The sequence below is a fragment of the Oryctolagus cuniculus genome, chromosome 13 (genome assembly GCF_051225735.1).
Source record: "Oryctolagus cuniculus isolate XC-2025 breed Fujian yellow rabbit chromosome 13, ASM5122573v1, whole genome shotgun sequence".
Lineage (NCBI taxonomy): Eukaryota > Metazoa > Chordata > Mammalia > Lagomorpha > Leporidae > Oryctolagus > Oryctolagus cuniculus.
Window position 1 is genome coordinate 59,961,668 of NC_142879.1, and position 15,132 is coordinate 59,976,799.

General features: G+C 43.4%; 1 protein-coding gene and 1 long non-coding RNA gene across 14 annotated transcripts in view; one reads left to right on the plus strand and one right to left on the minus strand.

Moving 5' to 3' along the window:
• LOC103350916 (uncharacterized) overlaps positions 1 to 7,221 on the minus strand; it is a 171,463-nt gene extending 164,242 nt beyond the window's left edge. For 2 of the 12 annotated variants that reach the window (XR_016219724.1, XR_016219725.1), the window contains exons 1-2: positions 7,078 to 7,219; positions 1,885 to 1,952 (exon numbers count right to left, since the gene is read on the minus strand). This is a non-coding gene — a long non-coding RNA (uncharacterized LOC103350916). Of the gene's footprint in view, positions 1 to 1,884; positions 1,953 to 4,005; positions 4,143 to 5,030; positions 5,287 to 5,860; positions 5,937 to 7,077 lie in introns of those variants that run through there. The other 10 variants (XR_016219727.1, XR_016219726.1, XR_016219728.1 and 7 more) reach the window with 8 other exon arrangements.
• A 14-nt stretch (positions 7,222 to 7,235) lies between these two features.
• Positions 7,236 to 14,897, plus strand: ZP4 (zona pellucida glycoprotein 4). Of its 2 annotated transcripts, none has more exons than XM_089311221.1 (12): positions 7,236 to 7,385; positions 7,929 to 8,050; positions 8,132 to 8,234; positions 8,935 to 9,078; positions 9,774 to 9,961; positions 10,753 to 10,850; positions 12,018 to 12,148; positions 12,321 to 12,510; positions 12,586 to 12,736; positions 13,029 to 13,107; positions 14,454 to 14,570; positions 14,750 to 14,897. In XM_089311221.1, the coding sequence occupies exons 1-12, from the start codon at positions 7,361 to 7,363 to the stop codon at positions 14,851 to 14,853; spliced, it is 1,452 nt and encodes a 483-aa protein (XP_089167347.1). In that variant the 5' UTR covers positions 7,236 to 7,360; the 3' UTR covers positions 14,854 to 14,897.
• Positions 14,898 to 15,132: the final 235 nt, after the last annotated feature.

Below are 15,132 nucleotides of genomic sequence, written 5' to 3' on the forward strand. Positions count from 1 at the left end.
ACTGATTGATCTGTAGAACTTGGTGATGGCTTCCCATGCTAACACAAAATCCCTATTTCTCATATAGCTTGGCAAGCATGAATCTGAGTTCTGTAACAGCATAAAAGAAACTTTACATGCCTACACCACCAGAGTATACAGCTACAAGAAGCTCATGTGGAAAATCCGTTAGGCTAGGACTTAGGGGAGCAAGGTTCCAGGTCCAGATATGACTTGATATCTAAATTATTCATCCCTAGTCTCCCACTCCTAGTGTCTGGGACAGTAAAGAAGCTAATGCTACATTACCCATCAAACTCATATCCCAACACAGATCCCCTTCTCCATGCTGCCTAACTCTTAACCCATTGTTTCCCATTGATTCCTTATTCTAAATGTTTCTTCATCTCTTTAGTCACTTAATTTTTGTTAGTCACTCATTCATTAAATCTTGGCTAGCCTCTTTCTATATCATCTATCCTATCCCATGCAACCATCAACTGAAACTCAAACTTTACTGTGCAAGAATCTCAATGTCATTGGCCTTTCCTTTCTCTGAAGTCCAAGCACTTTCTATTTGTATCTCATTGTTTCACTTGTCTCATATTGGCATTTCAGTTTTCATTATTTCTTTGTTGTTTCACTACGTTTCCCTGATGTACCACTAAGGCTTGAAATCCCATCTATGGATAGTCAAAAGTCTTAGTTTCTTATCCCAATTATTTCCTCAACTGCTCCCAACTAGTCTGACCAAAACAAGTGACTTTTCATTTTCTTTTTAAGATTTATTGTATTTTAAAGGCAGAGTTACAGAAAGAGAAAGGGAGGGATGTTGGGAGCCACTGTGCTGGTTTCCCTGTATAGGCCTTTGTTTAAACTAACCTTCAGCTGTGTTCCTGTAAGGAGGATTCACTAGAAAATTCCATTTGTACAACTCACTGATATGGTTAGCGCTTGGCCTTCTGGCTTCAGTGCTCTCTTTCTTGTACCTTGATAAGCACATCTGGTAGCTGTAAGACCTTGCTGTAACTACCTTTGTCAAATTGATACTGGTTCCTGTGAAATTATTCCTTTGATCTATGTTGTAAAATGACCCCTGCTTACCCTCGACTGTACAATTCTTGCCTTATACTATATAAGCCACCTCCTTCTCCAAAAAAGTTGAGACCTTGATCAGAGTACTATCTTGGTCTCCCTTCTCGTGTCTGGTTTATCTCTCCATTCAGGTCTGCCCTCCTCATGTCCTAGTTGATTACCCCACGGGCTGGGGCAGAGGGACAGAGAGAGATCGTCTGTCTCCTGATTCACTCCCCAAATGGCCAGCTCTGGGCCAGGTCAAAGCCGGAAACTGGACTGGAAATTGAATAGCCCAGACTGGAACCAGTGCCCATATTTGATGTCGGTGTTGTGGGGACAGTTTCTCCTGCTATACCACAGTGCCAGTTCCTCCCCTCCCTGCTGTTTTATTTTTAAACATTATTTTATTTGAAAGAGTTACAAAGCAGGAGGTGGATGAGGGATTGCATTTTCAATAAAAACAATCTCCAAAATTGCTTCAAACTCCAATAGCCTCAGATTTTATTTAGCATTTAGAAATTCAGACATGTCATCTTGGGTTTTATTATTATTACTCCTTTTCATTCCTAGCACAATTATGACATAAGAGAAAATTTACCAAGTCTTTGTGGAGGTGGCCAAGATTCCAAGGAATAAAATTAGGTATCTTTGCAAACATCACTCAACCACGAGGGCCTTTGTTATTAAGCTAAAGGCCTCAGAGCCCTTTACTTTTCTCCTCAAAGCATGGGAAAAGATGATACAAACACAGCTTGCTATTTATTGAGCTTCCTAAAAATCCATCTTCGAAGCTTCTAATTTTCAACCAACAAGAAACAATTCCTTTACCTCCAAAGGGCAGGAGTCTTCAGCCTCCTAAATGAAGGAAAATGCATGGATGGCACATTTCAACTGACCTGATTTAAAAAAAGAAAGAAATGAAATGATCAACAGTTTCAGTTTCTAATTTGGAAAGAAAGGCTAAGATCTGATAATCCTGGCATGTTTCTCATTTTCTGCTTGAGGAAAAAATAAATAGTATTTATGAGAGCTGTCCTCTGTTATTAAAGAGAGATGATTGCTTTCAGCCCTTCTAAAATGCTTTGTAATATTATTTTTTCACTAATGACATTTTTAATATACCATGTGATAAATCCTTGCCAACATCAAGCTCTCTGCAGTGTCGATGTGTGAGAAGGTAATAAGCATGACCCCAGTCTCTTACACAGATTGGAATCATTCATTACCCAGTGCCTTGGCCAATTTGCATCTCAGAATCACAACCAGTTTTTCTCCAGCTGTTAGCTAAATTTGTCCTTGCAACCATTTCCTTCAGTTCTGCAGAACTGTGTGTAAAGGTCTAGCATTGCAGGTAAGGCAAAAAGGAGTAAGGAGAGATTCTGCACTTTCCACCAGAAGCTATCTGATGATGGCCTTAGTCAGCTCCTAGGGGACAATCATAGTAGGAAGCCCCACAGAATCCTGAATTTATGTCTCTCCAGTCACAGACATCAGCCTAAAAGCTAGTTGTTGGCCTATTTCTGCTGAATTTAGAGCTACTATAATTTATATTTTGCCAACAACCTGTAATTCACATGGCTGGGTCCAAGGAGAGCTTTGAAGTTTAAAGACAAATAACAACAACCTTGAATACTCATGGATTGTTTTTTCTCTGAAGTCTAACCTATCACCTACCTGCCAAACTAAGAAAAGGGAAAAGATAAATGAAGTGAAATGGAGAATATTGGAGAGCTTCCCTGGAATGCCCAACAACCAGTCAGAAATGACAGCCCCAAGTCACACACACACAGATGAAACACAAGCTGCTGCCTGCTGTTAAGTGAAATGTATAGAAACATTCAAAATTTATTCAGGATTTCCTAGTTTCATTCATCAAGAATCCATTGCCAGATATTGTGTTAGACATAGGGAATCTACGTGTGATTAATTACTCAAGGAATATCCATAAGCTCCAAGAAATGTCTCTCCTGTTTACTGTTATGTCCCCCAGCCTAGCATGCCATGTAGCAGAGTGTGTATCTGATGAAAGAGACATCAGGCATTAAGGCAGAGAGGGAGGAGATCAGAGAGGGCAAGAGAAAAGAGAGCAAGCGCTTTAGGATAGGAAAGAGCTAAGTTCTCCAGCATCTTGGAAACTATCTTAGCTCAAGTAGGAGCTCAATGAATCAGTTATTTGTACAAGTACATGTAACAGAATTTATGGCTTGTGTTTAAGCTGTATAAAAATATCTTAACACAAAATTTTATGATTCTATTGATATTAGCTTAGAAGGAAATGAACAGTGTCAGTTATTCACCTTCATTACATGTCTTTGTGCACAAATGTGCTTTGGTAAAATTATTTCAGGTTTAATCTAATGGCAAGAAAGCTGCTGGCCCTTGGTGTAAGAGTCAAGACAAGAAGCGGGGATTAAAGATGTGCCTTCAGGGGGTTAGCTGAATTCCCAGAACATTATTCGTCCATTCCACAAATGGTTATTGAGCCCTTACCATGTTGAACGACCAAGTTAGAGGATCAGATCCTGAACTCAAAGAACCTATGGACACAAGGAACCAAGACAGAGGCAGTAACAAGAGGCTCTGGAGAAGGCTGTAAGCGGAAGGCACCCAAGTGCTCAAACGGTGCAACCCCGCAGCCCAAATTGATCAGTGATGGGAAAAGGATTTCCCGAGGAGGTGACAGTTCAGTTGGATTCTTTAAAGAATATAATTAAATGAATTAAGTTAACGTAAACCAAGCAGAAGCACACACGTACACAAAGCAGGAGTGAATATTCCAGAAAATAGCCCGGGCCACAAGACAAGAGTGGGAGGAGCCAGAATAGTGAGCAACTGCAGAGGGGAGAACAGAGAACAGAGGCCATGGTGGATGCATTTAGCTGGGAGTAGGGGAAGGCATGGCATGCTGGGGACAATGTGGGAACTCATGCTAAGGACACTAAATCTTACCCTGAAGGTAGCAGGAAATGTCACTCATATGTGGAGTTAAAACAAAAACACAGCAAGTAGCAAATATGAAGTAGGTCTTGCCAAACACGCTTCCCTCTAAAGCATGTATGAGGACTATTTAAGTAATCCAGAGTTTACCCTCTAATGAAGGCTCTGTGAGCACGTGAAGTAAGCAATGTGGAGACTACAAAAGGTGAATATTATCTAACCTTCAGGAAGGGAAAGGAGAGTACTAACTAGTCACTAGTACAGATGAAAAGCACTAGAAAGCCAAGTTGAGGAGACATGACCTGCAGCTGGAGATCAGGAAGTGCTTCATGAAGAACACCTGGCCTAAATGCTTGGGAGACCTTGGAAGAATTTCCTGACTTTGGCCCTGACTGGCCCTGGCCCAGCCCCAGCCATTGCAGTCATTTGAGGAGTAAACCAGCAGAGACAGAGAGGGAGAGAGAGAGTTTTTGTGTGTGTCCCTCTCTCTCCAACTCTGCCTTTCAAGCAATTAAGATAAATCATTTTTTAAAACCACCATTGCAGGAAAAGATTTTACTGTTTTGAGCAAATGATATATGACAAGATGTTTCCCCACTGTAGCTAACATTCTCTTGATGATATATCTAACATTAGCGGTGACCATCCACATCCATATGAAAGGCCAATCAACAGCGTAGTAGCACCTGCCAGTCTCTTAGCCCTGCCCAGCTGTGTGTCAGTCTGGCCACAAACTCTGCTCCTTCTGCCCTCCATGTTTTGCACTTGAGTGAAGGAGCAGTAAACCACAGACCTGCACAGATGGAGGCATTTTGAAGGACAACTCGCCAAGTCTGCAAAAGCTATAATGCACATAGCTTGAAATTACTTCAGTCAAGGTTTTCCCCTTCCTGATAGTATTTTAAAAATCGAGAACCCATGACAATTATATGCTGATAGAAATACGATGTTAGAAAAGACCCTATCAGTTCACAGTGCTCAGCACTTGCTGTCCACAGTAAAGACATTACCACCACTCAAGACAAAGTGTGACCCACCTCTAAGAAGATGAACAGCGGCTGGCACTGTGGCATAGTGGGTTAAGCCTCCATCTGCAGGGCCAGCATCCCAATATGGGTGCCAGTTCTAGTCCCAGCAGCACTTCTTCCTATCCAGCTCTCTGCTATGGCCTGGTAAAGCAGAAGATGGCCCAAGTGCTTGGGCCCTTGCACCTGCACGGGAGACCCGGAAGAAGCGCCTTGCTCCTGGCACAGCTCCAACCATTGTGGCCATTTCAGGAGTGAACCAGTGCATAGAAGACCTTTCTCAGTGTCTCTCCTTGTCTATAACTCTACCTCTCAAATAAATCAAAATCTTAACAAAAAGAAAAAACGAAGAAAGAAAGAAGGAAAATGAGTGGAATTAAGAGTAGGGGAAAGGCCTACATTTCAACAGACACCCTGTGCAGGCCAGAAATCTCAGGTGAATCCGATCTGTATTCCCCTACCCAAAAGTCCTTAATTTTAGCTCTTTGTCTTTCTCTCTTTGGCAACTTAACTCTCGTTCCTCTTTAATCTATTCTTCCACTTCATGAAGTCCAAAGAGTTATTCAGCTGGGTCTTCTCTCTGCCGGTGAAAGGGGAGGAGGACTTCCCACTCCTGGTAGTTGTGGTGGTAGAGGAAATAGTGATCAGGAGAGGAGACACAACTTAAACAGAATGGGTGCTCTGCAGCCAGCATGGCAGGTGTTGAAAGAAGGGTCTTGTGGCCCTGGGCAGATAGAGGAAGTGAAAGAAGGGGCCTGGTGATGGAACGCATCACCTTTTACCTGACTCCAAATCACCTCCCACTCTTCCTTGTTGTAAAGGAAAACCATGTAAGCACTTACAGTAAATTAAGTTGAACATATTCCTTCAAAAGGGAAGTGTCCTGATTCCCACCACATGCTGACAAGAGCGGACTGCTCCCTCACTGCTCTGTAATTACTGATTAGCAGATTAGTAGCCTCCTGCATATGTGGAGGAGGCAGGAATTTTGAGCATTGTTTTTTCACACTTTAAAGGGGTTTCTTGCAGTCCTGTTGGCCTGGAGCCTCACCTTCCAGTTAGAGGGACACTGCTCCAGTCCCGCAGAGAGACCACTGTCAATGTCAGGACCAGGAGAGTCTTTATACAATGTTGAGACAGCAAAATTCAATCGCTCCAGCACTATCAAATCACAATCTCTGCAGATGGTGTGGGGTGTACCCCAATGCCAGTTTCTGTGCTAGCAGCTTGCCAATGAGGGATATACTCTTTTTCACCCCCTCAGTTTCTCAGGATCCTTCCATGAGGCTACTTTAAAGAGTTAAATGGAATGGAATAGGAAGGTAAATTTATTTTGGTGCAAAAATATTTGAAATCATTGCCTAGGAGAGGCCTTCAAGAAGTTCATGCAAAATTCACATTATGAAAAAAAATTAATAGACTCCAAGATTCTTGTGCCTAAAATAAACTTTTAATTCCTTTTTTCCATGGACTTTTTAAAGTACCCCCATAAATTTAATCTGACATTTTGACCTTAGAGTAACTAAAAGCATCTAAACTATTGTTTATAAGGGGAATGAAAATTTCATAAGAAAATAAGAAAAACCTCTTTTAGAAAATATGCCTGAAACACAGGCAAATGAAAGATTTTAAAATATCCATATGAGGCAAACCAAAGTTAGGGATTTTCTGCACTAATCCACCTTTTCCCTGCAGATTCTGTGGGAAAACCAATACAGCACTAACAGCTTTGGTATTTATCCAGACTGATGTTGTGGGGGTTCTCTTAGGACCAGAGAAAAGTTTTACATTAACTATCCACAGAAACCCACTTTAAGTTTTTCGGGGATTTCAAGCCAGACTCTAATTGCCCAGTGACTTCTGCTAAGTTCTTCGAATGAGTGGAGAGTATGACAAAGATCTTTGCCGGCCTCAACTTTTTCCCAACGTCAGCTAAGCAGTGCTATGCCAGACATTTGTTATAGAATCTCTCACGTAGTCCTCAAGAGCACCATTGCCAGATGATAGCACTCCCATTTTACAGATGATTACAACAAGATTTTGAGAAGCTCTAACTTACCCTAACAGCGCAGTTCGTGGATGGCAGGACAAAGACCCAAACTCAAATACCACGAATACCCAAACATCTAATGGGAACCTGTCTGAACTCAATAAACTTGCAGAATAATTGTTAACTGAGCAAACCTGAGATGGCTTTTTTTTTTCTTTTTAACCTTAAAGACACCATGTTTTTCCTGGGCTCTGAAGACCGCCTGGGTTGTGATATTTATGTGATACAGCTGCAGACTATGCTACAAAGCCAACCAAGCTAGAATTATCATTTTCAAAAGCATCCCACCTGCATGCAAGAAAGAAGTACAGCTGAAAGTGAGCCTTCCTTCTCTATATAAAGAAGTCTCTGGCTCTTGTGAAGAAAGGGGTGGATGTTTGTTGCCAACGATGGCTCCTGGTAGCACCATGTGGCTGTTAGGGTACATCTTTCTCTGTTTCCCTGTATCATTTGCTCTGATCAAGCAACCTAAGCCTGAGACTCCTACTGATCCTGGTGTGCTCCACTGTAGACCATGGAACTTTAAGTTTACTATAAATTTTCAGAACCAGGAGACAGGGTCTTCCCCTGTACTTGTAACCTGGGGTAAGTTGGGCAACATACCTGGCTTAGCTAGCCAATGAAATGTCTCCTCCCCTACCTGCAGTTACTCTTTCGTCTTCTGTCCTATTATATTCCTCCTTTAATGAACTCTACAGCCTCTCTCAGCAGAGCACTCTAAAATAAAAGGCACTTCTGATACTTCCATTTTGTTATCTTATTGGCAGCTGTCCCTTGGCTGGCTGTCCTCTTGCTGCACCAGTGACCATGGAAATTGGAAACTATTTCTGCTTCTCTTCTCCCCACCCCTCTGTCTGCAGACAACCAAGGGCGATTGCACAGGCTGCAGAATGACACTGACTGTGGCACCCGGGTAGGAGAGGGTCCAGGCCCCTCCGTGGTACTGGAAGCAAACTACAGCAGCTGCTACGTCACTGAGTCGGTGAGTAGAATCCAGTTGTCGGGGCCACTGAGACCTCCTTATGCCACCACCCAGACTGATTCCTGGAGTCTGCTTACGCAGGAACCGTACTACGTCATGCTGGTCGGGGTTGAAGAGGTGGACGCAGCTGGACAAAACCTGGTTACAAAGCAGCAGCTGCTTAAGTGTCCGATGCATCTCCCAGGTAAAAGCTGGAAGTACTTAGGTTCTGGGTGGGACATAGTCCTCTAGAAGAGGGCTTAGGGTTTCTCTTAACTGCCCTGGGTGTTAACAAACCCGCACGAAGGATCTTTTCTTCCAACTCGCACCTCCAGAGCCCACCCCGAGGATAACTGCCACTCAGGTGTTTACTGACTGTTGAGGCACTGTGGTTGGGGCTTCGTAAGTTACATCGCCTAAACCTGACCCAGTTCCGTGGGCACTACTGCTGTTCCCAGGCATGCAGCTTGCCCAAGGGCCCATCACTGAAGAGTGGCCAAACTGTGATTCAAACAAAAATTCACCAAGGACCAGGAACTCATTGCTCTCAAAGAGGAAGCAGATGCTAGTAAGATTACCTGGAAAATGCCTGGGAGAAGCCATGTGTGCCCTAAGACTAGGACTCGAGTCTCTTTCCCTCCCAGCTGGTGCCTGGTTGATCACTTAATTGGGCACATAGTACAAAGTCTGTTTCTCTAACTCTATTTCAAATGAATAAATCTTTAAAAGATCAATTTTAGGGGACCGAACATGGTGATGTAATGTTTTACTTAACCTTAACACGGGTATGCTTGTTGAAGCGCTCTGCATGCCTGGGAATTGAACACTAATGCTAACACTGGAGGTGGTGTCAAGCCCAACCTGGAAGTTGCCTACCTTGACTCTCTGCTCTCTACAACCCCAAGCTCCAGATGCTGGACTGTGCGACTCTGTCCCAGTGCAGGACAGGCTGCCCTGTGCTACTGCACCCATCTCACAAGAAGACTGTGAGGAACTAGGTTGCTGCCACAGCTCCGAAGAGGTAAATGCCTGTTACTATGGAAACACAGGTGAGTGAATTACCATGTCTGAAAACAGCTGAGGAAAAGCACTAACTACTTAAAAAGAAACCCAGAAGGAAAGACAGTTTGTTCACAAGGCAGACATTAACTGAATGGAGGTTGACACACAACCAATGCCCCCAAAGCACTTAGGCACTAAATATAATGCCTTCTATAGCCTTCCACCACTCAGTCTCCCAGAACTCATATAAACATTTAGTGAACTCAAAATTAACTGTACAACCCTGTACTTACTACTTGGCAGCAACCTCTTCCCAAGGAAGAGTTATTGGTGACTGATAGTCAGAGATGCTCAGATCCTTACTTTAAGGCTGTGTGCCCCAAATCACGCTCCAAGGTTTAACATAAATCTTAGCCTCATTCAGCATGTAATCAATGCAATCACTATACTCTGCTCTGAATTCTGAGGAGTAAAAGTACTCAAGTGCTACTAAGTCGATTTTGCAAAGTAAGCGAAAATAAGGAGGCTAAATACCTTGCCAAAGATTTCACAGTGAAGAATAGAGGCAAGGCCAAGCCCAGGTGCTATCTAGACCCTTAGTTAAGCTGTGACAGCTGCACTTGCACCAAGGTTATTAGCTGGGAACAACTTAGTCAAAAAATGAAGCTATTAGACTTTGGTCCTGCAGGTTCAGTAGTGGGAAAGATAACGTGTGATCAACGCAGCCACTGTGATGTTTCAGTGACCTCACACTGTACCCAAGAGGGCCACTTCTCCATCGCCGTGTCCCGGAATGTGTCCTCGCCCCCACTGCACTTGGATTCTGTGCACCTGGTCTTCGGGAATGACAGTGAATGCCAGCCTGTGGTAGCAACGCGTGCCTTTGTCCTGTTTCTGTTCCCATTTACTGCCTGTGGTACCACAAGACAGGTAAGATTGGTGGCCTTGGGCTTTGTTTCTGACCTGGGGATTTGAGAATGCTCTGAGTGGTGGGAGAGTCAGACTATCTAGGTCATGAAGGAGGGTATATCGGGGGGAAATTCCCTTTGTTTGAAAGGGAGAGACAGGTCTTCTATCTGCATGTTTACTCCCCAAATGACCACAACAGTGGGGGCTGGACCAGGCTGAAGCCAGGAGCCTGGAACTCGACCTGGGCCTCGCATGTAGGTAGCAGGAGCCATGATTAGCTTTCTCCGGCCATGAGCAGGAAGTTGAATTGGAAAGAGTGGCCAGGACATGAACCAGTGCTTGTGGAATGCCGAAGTCACAAGCAGCAGCTTACCTTGCTGTGCCACTGTGCCAGCCCCAGAAATGCACACTTCTGCTTGTTTAGGGCAGAAGAATGCCCCGTTACTGAGAAAGAATCCTTCTCCCTAGACACGCAGCAAACAGCACTATGGTTCTGATCAAGCTAAGGGGCTGTCGCCTTATGAAATGGAAAAAACAAAACCAAAAAATGGATTGTTCTGACTGCACTGCTCTGGGGAAACTAGCAAGGATACTGAAAGGAATTTCTGATTATATTAGGATTCAAAGTCTCTTCCCATCCTTGGTTGTGGTGAGGAAAAGCAATCCCTTCCTGGGCTATTCACTAACACATGCTAGTGACCCTGTGTTCATGGATCCAGAAATACAACCTACAGAAAAGCAGCATTCAGCAATAATATATACAGCATCTGGCCAGCATGAATAACGGGATTTCTCTTTGCCCCCTCTAACAGATCACTGGAGATAGAGCAATATATGAAAATGAGCTGCTTGCCACTAGGGAAGTGAGAACTTGGAGCCGTGGTTCTATCACCCGTGACAGCATCTTCAGGTAAAATCTGGCTAACCTGATTATGCTTGGCCAGAATGACTTCCCATGCTCCATAAAGCAAAAGTTCTGACCCCACACAAAAATATTGTTCAGGGGTCAATGTTGGGTTCAGCAGGTTAAGCCCTGCCTGACACTGTCAGCCCATGTGAGCACCAGTTCAAGTCCTGAATGCTTCACTTCTGATCGAGATCCCTGCTAAAGCACCTGGAAAAGCGGTAGAAAATGGTCAAAGTGCTAGGGCCCCTGCCACCCATGTGAAGAATTTAGATGGAATTCTAGGCTCCTGACTTTAGCCTGGCCCCACCCTGGCTGTTGAAGCAATTGAGGGTGAATCAACATACGCAAGATTGATGCCTGTGTCTCTCTCCTTCCCACTCTACTTTGTCTGACTCAGCCTTTTGAAATGAATAAAAACTAAATTCCTCAGTGACTTGTAAATTAAGGCTTTGGACAGAGTCCCATATCTTCACTACTGAAGTCTACCTGTATGACTGCTACCAACTGGCTAAGCCTCAAACTTAACTAGACTCATGCTATGCCTGCGAACTGAGATTTGCTTCTCATTTTGTCCTATTCCCTTCTACCCTCATTGTCTATGCTGAAACCCAAACAATATCTTGAACACATTATCACTTAGATAACACTGAAAGATTTGTTTCCTTTCCATAGCTTAAAGTTAACAAAGAGGATGACCCTCAAGGCCCTGCATGAAACAGGCTTATGAGTATCTCCTCTCCAGCCAGCTCTCCTTGAACATTCTCAATCCTTTGTTCATTCAGTACTGCCTAACTTCAAACTAGTCCTTTCATGGAACTTGACAAAGACCTTTCTTACCTCTAAGCATTGTTCTAGGGCAGGTCTTCTCCCTCCTGTATCTCTTGATAGCTAATTCCATAAGCTGCCTGTAAGATCCTTCCTGACCACCCTCTCTGCAGTAGGCATTAGTTTCTCATGGTACTATGTTTGTCAAATGGTTCTAATCTCCAATTCATTCTCTGGTCCTATTTAGATACTAGCCTCTCGAATAAAACACAGCTCCCACAAGGGGAAGAGTGATGTCTACCACACTTAATCTATATAACAATTGGCACTTAATGGCTCCCCCAGTTCTTAAAGATGGTTCCCATAGACCAGAGCTAGCCAGCTAAGATCTTTGTTCTTCTGCAGGCTCCGGGTCAGCTGCAGCTACTCCATAAGCAGCAGTGCTCTCCCAGTTGATATGCATGTGTTGACTCTTCCACCACCACTTCCGGAGACCCAGCCTGGGCCCCTCACTGTGGTACTTCAGATTGCTAAAGGTAAGGCCCTCTGGCTCCATTCTAAATCTTGTCACTCTTCTGGGGCATGAAGACTCCAACTAGACAACAAAACACTCTTTGAGAGAGAGATGGGGATGGCAGACTGATTAGAGTACCATAAAGATTGCTACCTGCTTAATTTACTTCACTCTTTTATTCTGCTTGTTTGCAGATAAAGACTACCACTCTTACTACACCATGGATGACTACCCAGTGGTAAAGTTACTTCGGGATCCCATCTACGTGGATGTTTCCATCCTTTACAGGACAGATCCATACCTAGGTCTACGCCTGCATCAGTGTTGGGCCACACCAAGGACGAACCCCTTGTATCAACCACAGTGGCCCATACTGGTGAAGGGGTAAGTGGCTCTTTGACACATCTACATGCAGTCCCTCCTAGAAGCCCATTCTGACTGCTGGGTCTCTTGGCTTAGATGCCCTTACACTGGAGACAACTATCAAACCCAGCTAATCCCAGTCCAGGAAGCCTTCGATCTGCCATTCCCCTCTCACCACCAGCGCTTCAGCATTTCCACCTTCAGCTTTCTGGATTCCTCAGTGGCAAAGGAGGCTCTAAAAGGACCGGTATGGTATTCCCTTCAATGTCCCTCAGTAGGACTCTGAATGTCATTCACTCAACTGTTTCTTAGTCCTACCAGTCCTCAGCCAAGGTTGTCCCTTAAGGCTGGCTCAAGTGCTGCCTCAACAACACTTGGTCCTAATAGGACTGACATGTGCTGCCCAGGCTCCAGTTCAGGGATATTGTGACATCTGGGGCAATGACAGTTATCTGAACTTTTTCCTTTTCTTGGGGAAATGAAGCAGGTTTGCAAACACAATGGTAATAAAACATAGCCCAAATTCTTTGGATTCACAGATATATCTGCACTGCAGTGTGTCAGTCTGCCAGCCTACTGGGACACAATCCTGTACGGTAACCTGTCCTATTGACAGTCGTAAGTACTGAAGCTCCTTATACTACTGGGGGGCAGACTTAAATCTTGCATCCTACTTCTAAGTTCTATAACTACTAGCCAAATGACTCAAGTCTATCTTTAAGATTTCCTATTACAGCGTAAGTGCTTACAGAAAAGACAAGTAGTGTCTTAGAATCCTAGCTCTTCTAAAACCTAAGCTGTGAATCTTAGGTACCCTTTGAATTGTAGCTTTCCATATAAATGACTAAACCAGGAGCCAAACAAGACTGGACCACACATGTGTCAACTTAACAAAACAGCTGGTTAACTCACAAATAGGTCTGTACCTGCTTGCCAGCTAGTCTGTAGATAGTCAGGACCAATGCATCTACAGCACACTTGTACTTCTACCTGGTCAACGACTGCTTTTCTAACTTAAAAGCTTCATAAGTTTATGAATTTCAGTATTTAAACAGCTTTTAACAAAACCATAATAACAAAGGGTAGTTATTTGGGAAATACTACTTTGTTTTTTTAACTTTTATTTAATGAATATAAATTTCCAAAGTACAGAATATGGATTACAATGGCTTCCCCCCCATGGCGTCACAACCCTTCCCTCTCCCACTCCCTCTCCCCTTCCATTCACATCAAGATTCATTTTCAATTCTCTTTATATACAGAAGATCGGTTTAGCATACATTAAGTAAAGATTTCAACAGTTTGCTCCCACACAGAAACAAAGTGAAAACTACTGTTTGAGTACTAGTTAAAGCATTAAATCTCAATGTACAACACACTAAGGACAAAGATCCTACATGAGGAGTAAGTGCACAGTGACTCCTGTTGTTGACTTAACAAATTGACACTCTTGTTTATGGCATCAGTAATCACCCTAGGCTCTTGTCATGAGCTGCCAAGGCTATGGAAGCCCCCTGAGTTCACTGACTCTGATCATATTTAGACAAGGCCATGGTCAAAGTGGAAGGAAATACTACTTTGTAAACTTACACATCATTTGAATTGGATATTATCCCTACTTAAACTAAGCCACCTGAGTTTGACTGGAAAAAAGCATAGATGTAGGTTAAAACCACTTCCTATTTTAATAGTTACCTTCCATGTGACAAAGATCTCAGGATTGAGAAACCACACACTTTCATGCTTTATATAAGAGGCATTTCCATAGAAAGGAATGTCCAATTTGGACAATGTATGTCCAAATCCTCATAAAACTGAGGCAATTGTTTTAAATCTCATATCAGTTTGCATTAACAGGGCTCTCATAAAGCATGGAATGGAACTTGAGTCTAGAGACTTGGCTTTGGACTATAATATCTCCACTGCATGCATGCAAAAATAACTAGTTCTTGTTTCTCCAACAGGAAGAAGAAACTCGGACATCAATTTCCAGAACAGTACTGCTAACATTTCTAGCAAGGGACCCATGATTCTACTTCAAGCCACAGAGGATCCCTCAGAAAAGCTCCATAAACACTCAGGTCTCCTCCCATTCATTTAACTTAGCTCTAGACTGAAGGGTGGTTTAGGTAGTTACTTTATTTGCCCTACTCCCTATCCCTACTAATGGCGGCCTTAAAAGAAACTGGCTAGCATCAAGATGTCCAGTGTTAGGACAAAATCCTTTGGTTTTATACACTAACCCATCTTTCCACTCCAGGTGTTCCTGTGCATCCTGGAGCTCTATGGGTGGCAGGCCTTTCTGGGATCTTCATCATTGGAGCCTTGCTTGTATCCTATGTGGCAATCAGGACACGAAGATGAGTTCCTTGGGCCAAATATATCAATAAAACCAGAGTGCACCACCAGCATGTGTTTGTCATTTGTTAAGGTAAAGAGCTTAAGGTTCTAACTAAGTCATGATTCGGCTGCTCTTGGCAGTTCATGTTGCCAACTTGATGCGGTGCTATGCCTGTATAAGTACAAGACTAAACATGAAATCTCAACCAAGTAAGATAAAGTCAATAAAAGGGGGGGAGGGTTACAGAACAAAATTCTTACATGTCGAGTAAAAGAAGGCAGAACTAGTACATGACTAATCAT

What these genes read in the sequence shown, in the direction of transcription:
- ZP4 (XM_089311221.1), top strand. Translation starts at nt 7,361, where the DNA reads ATGCAAGAAAGAAGTACAGCTGAAA. An exon ending in GTGTCCGATGCATCTCCCAG is followed by an intron (nt 8,235 to 8,934) that starts GTAAAAGCTGGA and finishes TACAACCCCAAG; the next exon opens with CTCCAGATGCTGGACTGTGC. An exon ending in CCTGTGGTACCACAAGACAG is followed by an intron (nt 9,962 to 10,752) that starts GTAAGATTGGTG and finishes CCCCTCTAACAG; the next exon opens with ATCACTGGAGATAGAGCAAT.